The sequence below is a fragment of the Momordica charantia genome (assembly GCF_013281855.1).
Source record: "Momordica charantia cultivar OHB3-1 chromosome 8 unlocalized genomic scaffold, Mcharantia_2.0 BLBB01000008.1, whole genome shotgun sequence".
In the NCBI taxonomy this organism is placed as follows: domain Eukaryota; kingdom Viridiplantae; phylum Streptophyta; class Magnoliopsida; order Cucurbitales; family Cucurbitaceae; genus Momordica; species Momordica charantia.
In genome coordinates this window covers 32,956,283-32,975,698 of record NW_028275166.1, presented here as the reverse complement: position 1 = coordinate 32,975,698, position 19,416 = coordinate 32,956,283, and the positions used below count along the sequence as shown (strand labels likewise).

At 33.2% G+C, this 19,416-nt stretch overlaps 4 protein-coding genes across 5 annotated transcripts; 2 read left to right on the top strand and 2 right to left on the bottom strand.

Moving 5' to 3' along the window:
- Positions 1-2,590: 2,590 nt before the first annotated feature.
- LOC111013046 (E3 ubiquitin protein ligase DRIP2) lies at positions 2,591-9,376 on the top strand. 2 transcript variants are annotated; one of them, XM_022287402.2, is made up of 7 exons: positions 2,591-3,308; positions 4,898-4,997; positions 6,254-6,584; positions 6,711-7,201; positions 7,286-7,336; positions 7,621-7,693; positions 8,992-9,376. In XM_022287402.2, the coding sequence occupies exons 1-7, from the start codon at positions 3,194-3,196 to the stop codon at positions 9,163-9,165; spliced, it is 1,335 nt and encodes a 444-aa protein (XP_022143094.1). In that variant the 5' UTR covers positions 2,591-3,193; the 3' UTR covers positions 9,166-9,376. The 2 variants fall into 2 exon arrangements, with proteins under 2 accessions (XP_022143094.1, XP_022143093.1); XM_022287401.2 differs by having other exon boundaries at positions 7,280-7,336.
- A 1,075-nt stretch (positions 9,377-10,451) lies between these two features.
- LOC111013009 (photosystem II reaction center W protein, chloroplastic) lies at positions 10,452-11,794 on the top strand. Its single transcript, XM_022287329.2, has 2 exons — positions 10,452-10,648; positions 11,340-11,794. The coding sequence occupies exons 1-2, from the start codon at positions 10,564-10,566 to the stop codon at positions 11,654-11,656; spliced, it is 402 nt and encodes a 133-aa protein (XP_022143021.1). The 5' UTR covers positions 10,452-10,563; the 3' UTR covers positions 11,657-11,794.
- A 14-nt stretch (positions 11,795-11,808) lies between these two features.
- LOC111013008 (pathogenesis-related protein PR-4-like) lies at positions 11,809-13,624 on the bottom strand. The gene is made up of 2 exons (XM_022287328.2): positions 13,076-13,624; positions 11,809-11,973 (listed from the first exon to the last, which is right to left on the bottom strand). Exons 1-2 carry the CDS (start codon positions 13,346-13,348, stop codon positions 11,809-11,811), a joined length of 438 nt encoding a protein of 145 aa, XP_022143020.1. The 5' UTR covers positions 13,349-13,624.
- Positions 13,625-15,820: 2,196 nt separating this feature from the next.
- LOC111013095 (pathogenesis-related protein PR-4) lies at positions 15,821-16,545 on the bottom strand. Its single transcript, XM_022287467.2, has 2 exons — positions 16,208-16,545; positions 15,821-16,096 (listed from the first exon to the last, which is right to left on the bottom strand). The coding sequence occupies exons 1-2, from the start codon at positions 16,466-16,468 to the stop codon at positions 15,932-15,934; spliced, it is 426 nt and encodes a 141-aa protein (XP_022143159.1). The 5' UTR covers positions 16,469-16,545; the 3' UTR covers positions 15,821-15,931.
- Positions 16,546-19,416: the final 2,871 nt, after the last annotated feature.

Genomic DNA, 19,416 nt, shown 5'->3' with positions numbered 1-19,416 from the left:
CGTGAAAATTCGTGGAGAATTTCACAGGGATAGGAAATTAGATAGGGGTGGGATGGGGAAGGCTTCTCTGTCCCTGCTCCACCCCGTTTTATTATAGTTTTTATAACATGGATAAATCGCGTAAAACATCCTTAAGTGAATGTTAAAATGGTTAAAATGACATGTTTTCTTTAAACATGATAAAGAGAAAGAGGAGTGAAGTGATGACATTTAACATCTAAAATGGTTAGGAAACTTGTAAGTTTTTTTTTCCCTTCCTAAATACAACGACATCACGTAAAGGTTTGAGATTTTCGAATTCATGCATGACTTTTTGGTTGAAATTAAGTGTATTGACCAATTGAGTTAAGTTTAGATCGACAGAAAACTTATAAGTTATAACTTATAATTTTTTTTAGTACAACATGTAGAAGTAAGTGACCGAACTCAAAATCTCTTAGATGGAGATATATGACAAATACTACTGACACAGTGGCGAATCCAGAATTTTCGTCCAAGGGGCATAAACATGTTTAGCGAACTTGGTCTCGAACAATACAATTATAAATTGTGGATCTAGAACATTATGTTTGGTAGATTGTATAAAAATAATTCGAATGCATCGATATGTATTTAGTTTATATATTTTGATACTAAATTAGTTAAATTAAAAATGTTTTTCTTTAAAGCTTCCATACTACGTTTAATAGGTTGAACTTAAAGAAAATTATAATAAATTAAAAAATTTTACATCTAATAAGTCTATATATATATAACTAGGTTTATGAACCAATAATTTTTTATTTTTTTTTCTTTAGAAAGAATATGAATTTAATAGATTGTTCAAGTAAAAGATACAATAATACAATTGGTTAAGTAAGGTCGTTTGAACCAATAAATTCTTGAGCTTTAAAAAAAGTCAAATAGGTTAAAGGTTTACTAAACATAAAACTGAGAGGATCTATTAGATGCAAAAATGAAAGTTACGGACACATTTGATATCTTTTAAAGTTTAAGAACCTATTAAACATAACTGTCAATATCTATGAATCATGGCCATGAGGGGGGGTTTGAGTGCTATTAACCACTGGAACACTAGACAACTTCATAATAATTTTTACAGAATATATAAATTAAAAGGATACATTCTGAAGTTGACCTAACGTGCATCCGTCCCTGACTGCTGAGTTATGTTTCATTTGGCTATAATTTAGAAGATTGTTAATAAGAAAGTATTTCTAAGTTATTGGCCATAAAAATAGAAAAATCTCCCAAAATTGATATGAGATGAGAGAGTTATAAATGTGGCGGTAATTAATATTAGTGAAATCAACTTGTTTATTAAATTCAATATAAGTAATAAATTGATACAAATCAATGAAGTGGGATAGTAAGTAAAAGCTCCCCTTGCTATTTATAAATGTGGTTGTAATTAATATTAGTGAAATCAATTTGTTTATTGCTATTTATTTTTCCTTAATTATTTGACATAAATCTAAACACAGGTTTAAAATCAATACCTACCTTATTACATATGCTAAATATTTGTCTATATATAGACATCTAAACATGACTAATGTTTCTATTAAATAATTTATAAAAAAGTTTCAACAAAAACAGTTTTTATATAAAGTTATGAACAAAAACAAATTATTAAAAAATTTAAACATCAAAATGAAATTAAAAATGAGCGTTTAAATACAAAAATAAAATTTAAACCATAAAGTTTTGATAAGTAGATGATGAAGAAATTTGTTTGCAACAACTCAAAGAATAATTTTCTAATATACTAACAAGATGAATTAGGATTTATAATAAATTCTTGTTTTTTTTTTGTTTTTTTACAGCAACAATAAATCTAATTGGTTTAAAATATAATTTATGAATTGAGGATCAAAACAAGTAGGACTGAATAGACAAGATACTCGTTAACTTCTTATTGTAGATTCGATCTCTTTGTCGTCGGAGTAATAAACAAAATTTCAAATCTAAATATTTCAATCCAACTAAAACTTAATATCAAAACTAGGGATGACAACGAGATAGGATGAGGTCGGGAGGAAGCCCAATCCCTACCCCGTCCTTGCAATTTTGGGGCGTAGATTCCCCGACAGGGATGGGTTCCCCTTGTACCCCGATATAATGGACCTTGTTATTAATTGTTTTTATTTTTAGAATTTACCTAATTTTTAAAAAATATTTTAATTTTTTTTTATATAATGAGGCTTTAATAATTCGATAATGTACTTATAAAAAACAATATATTATTAATATAATTAAAAACATAATAAAAATTTAAAAATTTATTATTTAAATATCAAACGAGACGGGGTCTTCGATTCGACCCGTACCCGATCAAATTGAGAATTTTCTGACCCATCGACTTGGGACTTGGCCCACGGATTTTTTGCCATCCTTTGTCAAAACCAACAAAAAAATATTTGTCTTTACCAAATAAAAAAAATAGCTCAATACCATAAAAGCAACTAAAGTTCATATTTTTTTTTTTCACTCAATTAAAACTAAAAAAAAAAGAAAGTAGCTAGAAATAAAGCTCCAATGAATGCAATCCCAATTCGACATTTTCCGTGCATCTCACAACCAAATCAGACATATTGCAAATCCCGCAGCTCAAATGTCCAATCTTTCGAAAAAAATTAGAGAAATTTCTCAAAACTGTAAATAGGGTTCTTCCGGTTAACGTGGGCAGAGCATTGACGGCGCTATTTATCCACTTCTCCTACCAATTTACCAAAACTCGAACCCCAACTCAGTCTCCAACTCGATCTCTCCACTCGCTTTTGCTCAAACAATGCACGAATCTACAAAATAGTAAGAGCCCCCGTTTCCCCTTTATTGCGCATAATATATATATATATATACTTTTGTTTCTTTAAGACCATGCTATTTCATCGAAACCTCAAAACTTCTTCCCCCTCCCCTGTACTTTTCTTGTCCGCAATCGAAGCAAGAAGGCAACCCCACGTAATTTTCCCCCATTCGGACCAAAACCCATCTCTGAATTTCACCCCAAATCCCTCTTGCTCTGATTTCGACCTCAGATCCACACCTCAGAGACGTCCAATACAATCCATACGCCGCCGTTGCGTCGTCGCTCGAAATCTGCGTCTGATTCTGTGCGGATTTGTAATCTGCGTTTCGTTCAATGTGGTTTAGAGAGAGGGAGTAGAGGGAGAGAGAGGGAAAGAGGGAGATGGCGGGTCAAGTGGTGAGAGTGAAGAGGGAAATACTTGAAACATGCATGACGTGCCCTCTTTGCAAGAAGCTGTTGAAGGAAGCTACGACCATATCTCTCTGCCTTCACACGTGTAAGTTCACTTCTTCTCTCTTTTTGTGTCTTGTGCTCTGATTTTTATTCTCTTGGGAGCTGATCTTTCTTCCATTGTGGCTCTGCCTCTTTCTTCTGCATGTTTTCCCCCATCTTGGTTCCTCTTTTTTTAGTCGTTTTATGATCTGGGTTGCAGTCAATTTTGCTCCTTGTGATTGCTTTTTGGAGCTTTTGCATTTTGATTCGTGAGAAGTAATGTGGTAACGTGGGTGTTTTCTTTTTTCCTTTCCTTCGATCAAACAATTTCATAAATTCTTACGTAGAATCTTTCACCTTGTGCTTTTGATTTCCTATTTTTGGTATTCTAATCACGACATCTGGATCAATATCTGTGTGAAGTTATTCTTCTCTTCCTCAATTTGATTTTCCATGGCTCTTTTTATTGTCTTCTTTAAACAGTTTACTCCAGCTGGGTTAAGTTGTATTTGCTTATTTACTGATCATTTGGTTACGTTACAAACATTCAAAATTTCAACTAATTCATATTCCCAAATCTACCGACTTGATTTCAGTTGATCTACATTCTACTTAAATAACAAAGTAATGCAAGGTGCTTCTTAACAAGCTAATATTTTGCACTTACTGTGGATGTTTTAAGGGTATTTGAGACTTGTTTTCTTAGATGGCTAGTTTACTTGGTTGGAGTAGTCAAAATTGCGAACTTTATAGTAGTTTTTCGTAATGGGGTGGATAATTATCATCACACGAATATGTAATTAAAATTAAGCCGTATAATATTAGAAGTCCTTGAGATATCAATCCTAATCTTCTACAAATCTAAAATTTTCCAGATCAAAAGGTCTCTGTAATGATCTCAGCTATTGATCTTTTCATCAAGATTTCAAGTCTCGGGTTTGCTTACCTGAACATCAAAAAATTGAGAACTCGACATTGATATCTAATATGTTTGGTACTCTGAAAATCTATCTAAAACCATTTACACGTTGCTATCATGCATATGTTTTCAGAAGATTGTGTTATGTGCTTTCTGTATCGACATGCCCAACAATGTTATTGCATTGAGTTTTTCTCACAGGCTACTGAAACCTTCTGCTATAAATGGGATGATACGTCTTCCATTTATTTATTTTTTTAAAATTTTAGTTCTAAAAGTATAGGCCTTTTTGATAATTGTCTTGTTTCAATTTTTTGTTTTTTGTTTTTTAAACATAAGTTTATGAAAAGTAGTTGTACCCATGTTTCGTTTGTTTTATTTTTTTACTTTTATATAATTTTAGCCAAATTTTAGAAACAAAAAACAGATATTTGAAAGCTATTTTTTGTAGTTTACAAAATTTAGGTTAGATCTCAAAAATGTCTTTTTAATTTGAATAGAATGCACAGAAAATTGTTAATAAATAAACATAATTTATGAAAACAGAAAACGAAAACAAAAAAACTTTATCAAACGAGTCGTTAAAGATTTAGTTTACCAGTTAAAAGATGTGTTTTTACATATTTATCAATATTTGTAATTAACTTTGACTTTTGTGATTACTTCCTCAAACTCAGATATCTGTGGCTTCTCGATTGCTAGCTTCTAACACATTAATTTTGGTTGCACATCAGTTTGCAGGAAATGCATATACGAGAAACTCTCAGATGAGGAGGCTGATTCTTGTCCTGTATGCAACATTGATTTAGGCTGTCTTCCTGTGGAAAAACTGAGGTCTGTTTTTATTTTTTAATTTTTATAAAATAACTTCTGTGGTTGTTTACATTTCATTGCATAATTTGACATCTCTTGAGAATTGTTAGGTAAAGTACTTTGTTGGGATGAAATAGCAGTCTAAGTTCCTCAATAGTTGTGAAGGTTCATGCTTGCATACTCTTATTTCTCATAAAGAGTGTAGTTGATGCTATTTGACAGTTGTAGTGTAGCATGGCTTGGGATATTGCGGCATTTTGGTGGTTGATACTAAAGGGAGAGATTAAGAAAGTATAAAACAGAGGACAAAACACAAAGGGATAAAAGGGGGGAGTGGCTATGGAAGAGTTTAGCAGGCTTGCTTTCTCCATCTGCCTACGGTTTTCATCTCCTTTGCCTAGATTATCGCTGCCTCTTCCCCTTTGTTCGTCATTTTATTTCCCCGGAAGTTAGCATCATTCGATCACTTAAGAAAATTGAGGAATGAATGATAAAGGTTTCAAGTGTGACCGATTTAAGGACATGGTCTAGAACCATCTCACAGGCTCTTCCAATCAAACTAACCTAATTTTGGTTTGCTGAAGTAGCCATATGTCCAGGTACTATCGAAGATGTGTGTCGATGTATTACACACTACCTCTTTGTTTTTGGGCTTTTCAGTGGAATTCAGACAATATCGACTTTTACAAGAGATGCTTAGTGGAAAGATTTTAGAGATGTATTGGTACTTGTGCTGAATGTAGGGAGGAATTGAGCTTTACTCAAGCTTTTTGATGTACTGAGAAAAACATTCGACGTTTTCTTTATTAGAACTTCTCACATGAGAAAAGAAGATGGTGTACAAATATTATGACAGTCTTTCGTGATGTAAAATAATTGACTTAAAATCCACAATTATTGAAAGGAGTTCAGTTTGTTGTCTCCTTGGACTATATTTATTACTGCTAAATTTTAGGTCCTTTCTCTTGGCTGTAAATCCATAACGATCCTGTACAGGACTTTAATCTGGTGTTTCCTTGATGAGATTTTGCAATGCTAAAATTTTACATTTTCTTTTGGCTGCTCAGCCATTTAATGTTATTATCACTTTTTAACACGCTAACTGAAAATGATTTTTTTTTCTTCTTTTCGATTATGCTTAAAAGTAGCTTTCCAAGATTTTTATTATTTTATATCAACCCATATGGTGCAAGAATAATCCCACAAAGAAGAATGGAAGATGCGTAACTTTAGATGTGCTCAGCAACCACATTTAGATTTATATTTATTGTTTTCAGGCCAGACCACAATTTGCAAGATATAAGAGCAAAAATATTTCCTCTTAAGAGGAGAAAGATTAGTGCACCAGAAGTTTCACCCTTGGCTTCACTGCCTGTAAAAAGGAAGGAGAGATCGTTATCTTCATTGGTGGTTAACACTCCCAAAGTGCCGATGCAGAGTGGCTCGACTGGAAGAAGATCCAAGAATGTTGCAAGAAAGGCTGCTTCACGAGGATGTAGTTTTGGCATCGAGGAACCACTAAAGAAAGAAGAAGATTCTGGAGAAGATGATACATCAAGTTCCAGCTCTTCCGATTATTTGAATAAAAGCGTTCGGCATAGAAGGCAGGTAAATGGATTCTTCTATTAATGGGGGGTTTCTGTTATAAAATTTTGTTAAAAAGCTGGAAAAAATTCCCACATTTATAGTTGTATGAATACTTCCACTACTGGTAAATGTATGAAATTGTTGCAGGACTCATCTTTGGCTGAGCCTTCTAACAGTGTAAGACATGAGGATCTTGAGAATGATGTAGGTGCCGTAGAAGGAAAAGCCGATCTCTGGACACCCTTAAATTGTTTGGTTGAAGCTGCTAACCGAACGAAGTCTACCAAGCTAAATTTCCAAGTGCCATCATTAGCCAAATTGGAACCATCCGATGGTGAATTCAGTGCACAAGAAACCAAGGAGAAAGTACTGTCACTTGGAGTTCCAAACTACGGATTGTATATGCCCAAAACAAGAAATAAGGAGCATGGAAGCAACCCGAAGGCAAAGGATAAGCATAATGGGACCACATTACTCCCAGAATCCATGAAACGTAAAAGGTTGCGGGCAACCGCTCGTAACAAGGCAGCTGCATCTGGTGAGCTAGGCTCCCCAGCACATGTCGTGCTTGATGCATCAGCTGCGAAATGTAGAAGAAACAATCCAATTTGGTTCTCATTAATTGCTTCAGAAGACAGGTAACACGCTCCACCTATAAACACTTGTGAAGTCGAATATGTATTGAAGTTTCTGCTTGACTGATTTTTTATCAAAAGTTATAGGAAAGGAGGTTTTTCGTTGCCTCAAATATCAACTTCTTACTTGAGAATAAAGTAAGTTCCTCACGTCTTGTTACTTCATTTAGATTTTTCCGTCAATCAAATTAGCACAAATATATAAATTTTTAAATTTAAAGTCAAGTGTCCTTTTTTCGTGGTCTTGATCAAATTTGTATCGGCAAACTAATCATTTGCCACTTTTTATAGCATAATGTCCAAAATCTCTGTGGTATCTTTTTAAAGTCCTGTTGTTTACCTAATATATGTGAAGTTAACCGACAATCACTTGCTAATTACTATTCTGTTCTGACTATTAGTTAATTCATTTCTTACTACAGGGATGGGAAAATGCCTGTTTCTTCTATCCAGAAGTACCTTGTAAAGAAACTAGATCTTAAGAGTGAAGCTGAGGTGAGTTCTCTGTTGCCTTCCCAAAAAAATAATTAGTTTGGAGAACTGATAGAAGTCTTAAAATTTTAACCCTTTGGACATTGTGTTATAATTGAGGATTTAGTTATCGACACAAGTGTTGAGACCTCAACTTTGTGCAGCCGTCGATAAAATTTTGATGCGGATATATATTCTTGAAAAAAATCGTGGAAATATAGAATATACATTAAAACTATCAGTACTTATCTCAAGATATTTTGTTGACCTTTTATATTTCATTCATTGATATTTTTACGATGCTCTAGAAACATCAGTGACCTTTAATATCGATGAACCTGTGATTCATGGAAATATCGATTGATATTTTCTTCCCTGGTTATAAGCTCAAGAGTAGTAGCTTTGTCAATATGTTGGCTTTATTGAAAAGCCTCATAGATTTTTTTTCAAAATGTGTTCTGTTTCCTATTGATAAAGACTCCCCTTTATCCATCTTGGTTTTTCCTCCTGTGAAATTACTGTTTAATCATTTAGACATATGTTCCATCTACTTAATCATGGCATACATAAATGAGATTTTGCATGTGGTCTGAAGTATAGATAAGACTTGCTTTTGATTTCATTTATTTTTTCTTTTCTGCATTATAAAATTGAAATTTCTTGTGGTTTTGATGTGAGGATTTGTTCACTTCGAAAATCTTGGTCATGTTTCTGCTTTAATAGTTGCTGACCATTTTGTCTCGGTGTATTTTTTGGTCCCTATAATTTCGATCCGGTGACATGCTCTCAATCAAGATTTGGTTGCACATGTGCTTTTTTTCCCCATTGCTTATACATTAAAAAAGACAATTCATATATTACTTCCCATATTTTTTAATATGTAGAGAATTATTTGTTACATTCTCAGCACGCAGAGGCTAAATTAGTTTAAAGAAAAGAGAAAGTAAATGAAACCACAGACAGATTATAGGGACCAGACTGCAATTTAACCTTTCTTTCTACCACAGTAAAGTTGCTTTCATTGAAAACTCCATTTTTTTTGGGGGGTGGGGGGGGGGTAGCCTATATTTTTATCTATTATTCTATTGAATTCTGCACAATAAAATGTGAATCATGAAACCGAAACCGAAACCGAATTAGAGTCTCAAAATATTGAACTTGAAACTCAGTAGGCATATATAAATTTGCCCAGTACAACTTTTCAGTGAATGATTGTGCTGCAGTTGCCACATGCCCAGAACTTGAATGTTATTTCATGAGCTTATTTCAAAAGTGCCCAAATACTTTATCATTATGTTCTTTTGAATAATTTTCCTTCACAGGTGGAAATATTGTGTCGGGGTCAGCCCGTGCTTCCATCGCAGCAGCTACAGAACTTGGTCGATTTGTGGTTTCGAACAGCGTCGACGGCAAAGAAAATTCCAGCGTCCATTGGCTCGTCTGCTAAGGACTTTGTGATGGTCCTCTCATATTGTCGCAAAGTCCAGACCCCTTAACGTGCTTCTGAGTTCCCGTCTTGCATCTGTACGTCGTTACATCTTTGCATAGTGTTTAATGAGCATCACAGTTCTGACCTGAAGCCTTCGGGTTCATCATGTTTGCTTGAACATGCAGATGATTATTATATATCTGAATTCTTTGATTGTTTTATTTCATTGGTATACCCATATATAATGAACAATTGGTCCAGTGCTGCCTCTCGTTCCATTTTTGGGTCTCTTTTGATTCTTCTATAGTCACTGGTGTCACTCTTCTTACCAAAATTGTCAGCCTACAAGTTTCTTATATGTTATTTTTGGGTGAAAAATGAAAATATTACAATTCAAGCAGGGGATTTGAACCTCTGATCTATTGTACGGAAGGTTGTTAATCTCTTGACAAAAGTTGTTAATATCTTGACAAATTGAGCTCAGTTCATGTTAATTAATCTCTTGACAAAAGTTGATCTTGATAAATTGAGCTCACTTCATGTTAACTTTATCTTGTTCGTTTACTATAAGTTATAATTTTGTAATGCTAAATGGTTGAACATAATTTGGGTAAGTGATAAGTTATAATTTTGTAATGCTAAATGGTTGAACATAATTTGGGTAAGTGATTGTAACTGAAGAATCTTTTTTCTTGTTTCTCACTTTTTGTTTTTCGTTTCCTAAGAAAAAAACAGAACTATGTTTGGTAGGCGTTTCTTGATTTTTTTTTAATTTAAAAAAGAAACATAAACATGTTTGATAAGCAGGTCGTGGTTCTCTCTAAATATTTTTTTTATTAAAAAAAAGTAGAAATTTTATATGAAATTAAAATTTTCAAATTGAATATTCAAATATTTTATGTTATATTTATTCTTTTTAAAAAATCTACATAATAAACAAAAATAGTTATCACGCTTAAGTTTTTTAGTTGTTTTTAAAAATTCTATATAATAAACAAAAACAGTTATCATGCTTATGTTTTTTAGAAATTAGAGCCGAAAATTTTACTAAATAAACTCTCAATCAGATGTTTATTCATTACTAAATGCTTTTTTCATTTGTACTCTTGAAAGTATTGAGATCTCCATTCTTTATTTCTTCCTCAACCAAACAACCAACTAAACAAGTGCATGAGATCTATAAGTTGTTGAATATTGCACCATTATAAACAATGACACCAGATTTCCCTGTTACAGCACATGGATGGAGAGGGACACGTGGAGAGCAGGGATTGGTGAATGAGGATTGAGCACAAGAAACTGTTTGGCTGTTCTCATATCCAAATTGTGTGGTGCATAGAAAACATCACTTTCCACTGCTCATCACAAACAACTGAGCTTATAGACACAAAAAGAGAACAACAACAACAAAAAAAAAAGAAGAAATCTTTAGATCCGAGTGTTGCAGGTTTTTTGGCCGGAAAAAATGGCTTCCACACTGCTTTCTCATTCAGGGCTTACACTCAAAGGATCACCCAAGCTTCATCCATTGCCGGCCATGGCTGCTCCCAGTGAGTTTCTTCAATCTCAAACACCTTTTTCACTACTTTATTTCATCCCATTGGAGAAAAAGCCATTACTTTCCTTTTCTTCCCTCCAAGAACTGAACTGGGTTTTGGTTCAATCTTTCTCCTTTTAGGTTATATTATCCGTTTAGTCCTATGGAACTAAGCTTGTCTTAATTTGGTTTCTACCCTTTTAAAAGTTTCCTTTTTTAACTACTGTGATTTAGTCCCAAAATATACCATGTTTTCCACGGTGACATATTTTCTTTAGACGTGACATAGTGAGGATAAGTTAATATAAGTTACTACATTAGAAAATGAAAAGATCACACGGGCTTTTCGAATATTCTGATTCTAACTCGTTACATATATGTTTAAATAAGCGCGTGTTTATGTATAAAAAGATATATTTTGAAATATTTACCCATCACGAGCTCAAATCATATAAACTAAAACGGGCCTCCAAGTTACAATCTGGTCGATGAGAATTTGGAGTCTCTTGGTCATATTGGCTCTGAGGTCTAAGTTCGAATCTCCTGATGAATTTAATATAAAAAATCCTTGATGTCTCCTGGATCCCAACCTTGGGATGGGCATGGATATTTTTGGGTACAGGAGAGTAGAGCTTCAACCCCTCCCCTCGTTGTAAAGAAAAAAAAAATCTCATATAAACTAAAACTGTAGTTTTATTTTGCAGGGTTGCTTATGGTGCCAAAGATGAAGAAGGGAGGGATTAAGTGCAAGGTTGAAGAGAGGCCAGAATGTAAGAGCTCAGGAGAAAGCACGGTCTCGGTGACCATGGCGGCGGTGGTGGCAGCTGTGGTGGCAGCAGCGGGTCCCGCGGCGGCGCTGGTGGATGAGAGGTTGAGCACAGAAGGGACAGGGCTGCCCTTTGGCTTAAGCAACAACCTTCTAGCGTGGATTCTTGCAGGGGTGTTTGCTTTGATTTGGGCTCTTTATTTTGTCTATGCTTCATCCTTGGATGAGGATGAAGATTCTGGTTTGTCACTCTGAAATCAATTACAACCTTAATTTCTTAATCAAAATTTGACTTATGATTTCAATTTGTTTAAACAAAAGTGATCATTTGAAATTTAAGGAGGCAGCTGAATACAATTTATGATCAATACAACATTATTTTCCCGTTTTTTCCTTCTTTGATCTGATCAACAATTGACAAAATCATAGTTGACTGTGAGGAAGCCATTAGCATTGCCATTTCCATTGGTGTCGAGACTTTGGAACACTCCAACATCCAAATCCAGGCCTCCATTGCTACACTGATCCACAATTCTCACTGTTTGTTGAGCTCCTGTTTCAGTGTTGGTCACCTGCAAATTGATGCATTTTCTCAGTCTCCAAACAAAAAAGTTCAAACAAAGACACTACCTCTCCATTGATTTATGTTTTTTTTAGGTATAGACGGTTGAAATCAAAATATCATTCTATTAGAGAGGTAGGGACGCCTCAGCCCCTACTCGACCGCCCGCCTTCGCCATTGTCGATCCCACCCAACAGATTTCTATCTCTCCTTTTTTTTTTTTGGCGGGGTGAGCCCTTTCGTCCACCAGGAGAACGATAGTGGGGGATTTCGCATGGCTCGAAGCAAGCACACCAGAACGAAATTCAACGAACAAAACAACTACGTGCAAGCATCGTCGAAGCAAGGCCACCTTAAGTTAGACTCAACAACCCTCTCTCTCTCTCGATGTAGGGGTATGAGTATTCATCTAATTTAATATCCCATGGGTGGGGTTGGATGGTAGCGACAACTAGTTCATTGCCGTGCAACACATCAATCTTTCGAGAGTCTGCACGCTTGACAACTCCCAGCCCCCTACACGATCGCCCGCCTTTCAGCACGTTGGCATTGTTGATCCCACCCAACAGATTTCAAAAATTTTTTTTTGGGGTGAGCCCTTCCGTTGAACAGCAGAATGACAATGGAGGATTTCGTCTGGCTCAAAGCAATCATGCCGCAACTCTGCAAGCTAGACTGTTTCTTATCATCGAAATTCGATGAACGAAATAGCCATGTGCCAGCATTGTCGAAGCAAGCCTACCTCGAGTTCGACTCGACAACCCACTCTCTCTCCCCTGCTCAATGTAGGGGCATGAGTATTGATCTAATTTGATATCGCACGGATGGAGTCGGATGGTAGCAACAACTAGCTCCACGCCACGCGACATATCAATCTTTCGAGGGTCTGCACACTTGACAGCAGCCAGCCCCCTACACAATCGCCCGCCTTGCAGCACGTGGTCATTGCCGCCACCCAACAGCTTTCCATCCCAACACTTTCACACATTCCATATCATCAATATCATATCTCAGTATCTAATTAAAAGAAGAAGTGGGCTTTGTTGTAGGATTCAGGTTCATCATTAAAAATGTTGGTGTGTGTGAGAAACCATTCAGAATCAAGCCATTACCAGTAGGCATTGGCCACAAGAATCCTGGCCATGGGGGCCAACAGGGCCACAGAAGGCAGTCCATCCATATTGGCTGCGCCACTCTAAAGGCTGATTGGCATCCCATGTTGCACAGAAAGCACTCACAGCATTCAAATCCCAATTGATCTGTGGAGCATTGTACAAGTTATATGTTGCTCTCACATTGCTCCCACTTTGCCCTTCCGACACTCTAATTACAAGACAACAACACAACATTATCATACCCAACATCCTCAAACTTTTTGTCTCCATTTATTTTCCTCTTCTCTGTCTCTCTGTTTTTGTGGGTTTTTGGGAAATGGGTGTCAATGGGGGCATGAATTTATAGAGGGAGGGATTGAAATCTCCAAGAATATGTTGAGAATGGGGAAGAATTTGTCATCTCCAACATGATCATAACTGTGTTTTTTCCATGTCTACTCACAATGGCCTGCAGTCGTTTACAACAATGTTACTTGTTGTTGCACAATATATTGGCTCAGAATTTTCAAAGTACATTTTTTTCTCTCTCTCTATGTGCCCATTCAATTTTAGTGTGGTTTTGAGGACTTCGTAGATATAGGGTTTGCTTAGTGTTGTTTGGATTATAGGATGTATTTGAGAATGATGGTAGAATGAGTGATTTTGAAACGAGAGATTTAAGTACAATTGATTGTCATTAACGTATTTTTTTTTTACTTAAATTGAATTCATAATATTAATCACTACAAGCCACCTTGAGGATTGTTCTCAAAATCAAAACCAAAATTTGAAAAAAAAAATCAATCTTTTTAAATTTAGCTAAGAGTTTAAATATGTTTTTTAAGAAGGTGAAAATGTGACAAAATAAATATAATTATTTCAAAAACAGAAAACTAAAAAGAAACGGGGCAAAATGTTTTAAAGTTTGAGATTTTAACTCATAAGGTTTATGAATTTTTTTTTTAATGAGTGCAACAATTATGAAAGGTGAAGATTCGAACTGACAACTTTTAATTGAAGATATATATCTTATCTAGTTGAACTATGCTGTTTGATAAATATTTTGGATTCGGACGTGCAGTGATTTCCATAGAAAGTCAAAATCAAATTTGGAACTCAAGAAGATAAGATTGGTAATTCTTTTTCCTCATAGATTTAATTACTTTGACATTTTTGTTCACTAGAATTGATAATATTAAATAGGTTTGAATCCTTTCTTGTCATCTGCTTTTTATGCTTACTTTGTTATAGTTTTTAAAATTTCAAACGTTCTATTTTCTTTCCTAATAGTTTTCAAAACTATATCTTTTGTTTCTAATTTAACTCAGATCTCAAAAGTACTATTCTTAAATAGTTTAAACGAACCAAACGAGCATAACTGAGCGGTAATTGACATATACTTCCAACCATGAGACTGTGAGCTCGAACCCCCTCCCCAATATATTGTATTAAAAAAAATAGTTTAAACGAACAAAAAAATATAGCTCAAAATAATTTTCCTAAGTTCAATTTTTTAAAATAAAAAAGTAAAAACAACATCAAATTGAACCTATTTTTGTTATCAAATTTTCAAAACCATTAATAAAAGGGCTATTATATATATATATATATATATATATAAAAGTAAAAGTTACATAATAGCCCTTTATGGCGCTTATATATATATAGGCCAAAATAGCGTAAAAGTTATTTTTGAAGCAAAAGTTTTTAAATTTAATGTTTGAAAAATAGAAGAAATAATGATTATTAAACACATTTATATTTTGTAATAGCAAAACGAGAACAAAAAAATTAGAAATAATTACTAAACAGTTAGTCTTGGATAATGAAAAGAAATAGAGAATGAAATAAAAAAAAACAAAAAAAGGCAAGAAATGAGAAATATTATCGCATATATCCTAAACAAATTGATAAAAAAGAAAAATTAGTTTGAAATCAAAATTTTATTTTCTTTAAAGTGTAATTATCTGAGGAAGAAAAAACGAAGGGTGTAATTAGGCCCAAAACAATTAAATTTTGAAAAACTTTGTGGGTGTTCGAAGAATAAACAAGAGCTAGGTCAAGGTCAAGAATTTGCAAAGAGAGAGCCACTTCTAGAACATTCTTTACTCCCATTTTCTTATAGATACATAGATTAGTTTTCTTTTCTTTTATTTTTTTCCCTCACATGTTTTGGATTTGACTTTTATTTCAAAGTTGTCAGCCAATGATTTATTTGACCATTTTTTTTTAATTTTTTATATACATATCTTCGAGTTCTTATTCTAGTTCTAACAAAAATTTTGAGATTAAATTACAAGAAATAGTTTATATCGATAACACTATTGACTAAATAATGATGTGGCAGACTAATGGTACAATGAAATGGATTTCTAAACAAAATAACTTAACACGATCGGTAAAATAGATCTATATGCATTGCTTCAAAGAGTTATGTTGCGTGTATCACTTTATTTTATCCACCTGTTTATTTCCCTCGATTTTTTCAAAAACTAATTGCTTACAAAAATTGAAATATCAAGAAGTACAAATAGAAGTATAAGAGAGAGTTTTTTGAAATTTTTTGACACTTGTTTGTTTATTGATTTTGTCTATGGTAAATAATTTTAAATCTCTTGAAATCGTGCTTTCAAACGACCATTTTAAAACTTTTTATCTACGTATTTATTTATCGAAGTATTTATAATGAAAGCAATACATACTCTAAAGTTATCTCACACACACGTCGAATTAATCTCAACTTCAAATTCGTAGCTCATAGAATTGAAAAACACTTAGTTCATCATTTATTCATAATTTATTTATCCAGTCGCGCATACATGATTTTCTTTTCCTCATTCTTCTTCTTAGGAAGAATGAAGTAAAAGAAGAATCTCAGCAATTGACAAACTGGTAATTGACGAACATATGGCCACGAGCATGTCCATTTCCATTGGTGTCAATGCTATTAAAAACATTCACATCCAAATCTAATCCTCCATTGGCACATTGATCCACAATCCTTACTATTGCTGAAGCTCTAGTTTCAGTGTTGGTCACCTGCACACATTGCAATGAATTTCCTCAGCTTCCAAACAATTTTTTTAACCCAAATTGTTGATATATTGTTCGTAAAATCAAAACTCGTGAAGAGAAGACTTGCATACATACCCTCAAGCAGCGACCGCAGGAAGCTTGGCCACGAGGGCCGACAGGGCCACAAAAGGCGGTCCAGCCGTAACGGCGGCGCCACTCCAAGGGCTTGTTGGCATCCCATGTGGCACAGAAGACACTTGCCCTAAGATAATCCCAATTGATGTTTTGTGGGTTGTACAAGTGATATGTAGCCCTAACATTTGTGGCACTTTGGGCATTGGCCACACCCAAAAGGCACAAACCCAAAACCAACATCACCAAAATTCCTCTCTCCATATTCTCTCTCCCTCTTAATCTCTGTATCACTAAATGTTTTGTGTTTTTTTTTTTGTGTATGTGTGGTTTGGTTGGGAGATTGCTTTAATTTATAGAGGAAGATGAGGGCATACTTTTCCACTCAAATCTCATTCATTTCTCCCTCTCATCCTATACGTCAAATCAAACATACCGTAATAAAAATGGTATTTATTTCCATTCTTAGCCGCCCTTTGAATTTTCTTCTCGTCAAGATATTTAACACTACAAAAAAAACTAAAAAGATATCTTTTTTATTGAGCTATATTACTCGAATTGGTGGTACTACTTCTCTTCATTATCAACTATGTCAATAATATATATCAATTACTTTGGTGTAAAAAGTGGGGTGGATTTGAGCTCAAAATTTGGAGTTACTTTTAACTCAGTGAACATGCACTTTGAAAAGAAAATTTGATGCGAATATTTGGATCTATAAAATTTCATGTTTCTAAAGTTCGAGTTTGCTCATCGTCTCTATATTGATCCTATCTAGTAAGGTTGTTAAAATTTAATAATAGAATTGTGGGGTGATATATTTTTTAACTTTTTTTTATGAAAATAAAATGCTTTTTTTTAATGAGATGATTTTTATTTTTTTATTATTTCATTTGTATCTTATCTAACTCGATTTAAAAATCTACAAGTGAGATGTTATCGTGAGGAGAGATTTGAGAACGGTATTTTAATTGAAAAGTTTTTTTTATTAGGTACAACATGTGGGATGGGGGATCGAACTCACTACTACCTTCTTGGTTGGAGATACATGTCAATTACCACTCAACTTACTTTGAGATTTAATTGAAAAGTTATGAAACACTTAAAAGAGATAGAAATTGAAATTTTCAAAATATTGGAAACCAAATCCAAGATCAAATGATATATTTAGTTTAATATAATCTTATCTAGAGTTCAAATATTCATAAAATATATATTGAGTTGTAACGTTTAGAATATTTTAAAATTTGCTAAAAGTGGCCAGTTTTCAAGTCTTATCTTTTTTTTTTTTGATCGATTTCAAGTCTATCTTTTAATACATAGTTATTGATTGATAATGTGACTATATCAAATGATTAATAATGTGACCATGTAATTTCAAGGATAAATCCACTTTTTTATCCACCATTAAGACCTAATTATGTATTTGACACTCCAGTACTTAAGATTGTTATTTTTCCAAAAAATAATGACGAAAATTTAAACGCTATTTCATAACTATTTTATTTTTGGTTTTACATATTTAAAAATTAAGCTGAGAAAGAAGATCCAAAATTTTGTAGAGAAAAAAAAATGTGTATCTAAGAAAAGTTAAAAACATACCAACAAAAATTTTGAAAATAAGGAATAATTTTAAAAAACAAAGAATAAAAAAGGAAACGGTCATTAAATAGAGTCTTTAACAACTAAATTTGAGATTTTAAATGTTCAAGAAACAGGATAGATAAAGGGTAAAATTCACAAATGAAAAGCAAACTTTAAAAAATTTAAAGACAAAATAGAAAACAAATAAAGAATTAAACAGCAAAACCATATTCTAAACTTGATTTTAAAAAAGAAAAATTGTATTATAAGGTGGAAAAACTGAGTGGGAAAAAGTCAAGATTGCAAATTAAGCTCCATGATTCAAGTTGGCAGCCAAAGTTGAACATTTGTACCTATTTTTAAATATTTTTATCCACATTTCTATACATTTAAAGAGCTGGATAACAATATTGAATAATATCATATAAATATTGATGAAAATTCAAAAATACCGATTGTGTGGATATAAATATGAGTATTAATTATATAAATTAATTCAAAGAGAGGATAATTTTTATCCATATGTTTAACTTGAGTTAATTTTAATATTAGAACTTTCAACTTCCTTCAATTCAACCTTAAATTTGAAATTAATAGTAAAATTATTTAATACCCTTCATTGATTTTTCTTTTTCAAAAATTTATGATTAGCTATATACAAGGTGCTAGTTAGACCATTAATTTTGTGGGACTAGTTCTTTTAAGTTGAGTTTTAATAGGCCAAACCGAGCATAGCTCAAGTGGTTAATGCACTTATCTCTTATCAAGAGGAGGTTATAAATTCGATCTCTCACCCCACATGTTATACTAAAAAAAAAGCATTAATATAATTGACCCAACCTGAATATAATTCAACTAATTAAAGTATTAATATTTTTGTAAGTGAATATATACCATTTTGAAAAAGACATTACGAAAGCTATAAGTAAGTCATATTTAGAGGAAATAAGTTCAAACCATGGTGACCATCTACCTGAGATTTCAATATTCTATGAATTTTTCTGACAATCAAATATAGTACAATTATGAATTGTGCGTAAGTTGGTCTCGACACTCGCCGATAGAAAAAGAAAAAAGCTATAAATCTTATATTGGTTAAGAAAATATATGGAATAAATAGGTAATGTTTGAATAGTCAATACTCCACCCTTAGTGCAAAGGAAGTGCCTTGACTTGACTTTTAATTCTTAATGGAAATTTATGCTTCGACCCCCAAAAAGTTTGTTTAGGATTCTAATTTCTTCTTCCACTACTTTTTTTTTAAGTCTTTATAGAGTTCATGGCGTTTGTTATATAAATTTTCTTATTTTATATATAGTATTTTCAATCTTATTTAAGTTGTTATTCAAATATAATTGTTTGTTCATACTAAAAATGACTAAATATATTATTTTGGATGTGATGTTTTAAAATTTTATATTTGATCCTTGATAAGTCTTGAATTTTAGGAAAAAGTGTTTACAAATTGTGCATGTTTAGTGTCTTTTGAAATTAAATACATATGTTTCATGCATTGAATCCGGTATAAATGGGACTATTTCTTAGGAAAGACTTGTACACTTGGTTTTGGATAAATAGATGGAATTATGAGGAAATATATATGTTTTATAGAGAAAAAGGAAGGAAAA

Excerpts from the sequence above, each read along its gene's own strand:
- LOC111013046 (XM_022287401.2), top strand. The coding sequence starts at position 3,194 with ATGGCGGGTCAAGTGGTGAGAGTGAAGAGGGAAATACTTGAAACATGC. Across the intron at positions 3,309-4,897 it reads ATCTCTCTGCCTTCACACGT|TTTGCAGGAAATGCATATAC; the intron begins GTAAGTTCACTT and ends GTTGCACATCAG. Across the intron at positions 6,585-6,710 it reads GCGTTCGGCATAGAAGGCAG|GACTCATCTTTGGCTGAGCC; the intron begins GTAAATGGATTC and ends AAATTGTTGCAG.
- LOC111013009 (XM_022287329.2), top strand. The coding sequence starts at position 10,564 with ATGGCTTCCACACTGCTTTCTCATTCAGGGCTTACACTCAAAGGATCA. Across the intron at positions 10,649-11,339 it reads GCCGGCCATGGCTGCTCCCA|GGTTGCTTATGGTGCCAAAG; the intron begins GTGAGTTTCTTC and ends TTTATTTTGCAG.
- LOC111013008 (XM_022287328.2), bottom strand. The coding sequence starts at position 13,348 with ATGGAGACAAAAAGTTTGAGGATGTTGGGTATGATAATGTTGTGTTGT. Across the intron at positions 11,974-13,075 it reads CTTGTGGCCAATGCCTACTG|GTGACCAACACTGAAACAGG; the intron begins GTAATGGCTTGA and ends ATCAATTTGCAG.
- LOC111013095 (XM_022287467.2), bottom strand. The coding sequence starts at position 16,468 with ATGGAGAGAGGAATTTTGGTGATGTTGGTTTTGGGTTTGTGCCTTTTG. Across the intron at positions 16,097-16,207 it reads CCTGCGGTCGCTGCTTGAGG|GTGACCAACACTGAAACTAG; the intron begins GTATGTATGCAA and ends CAATGTGTGCAG.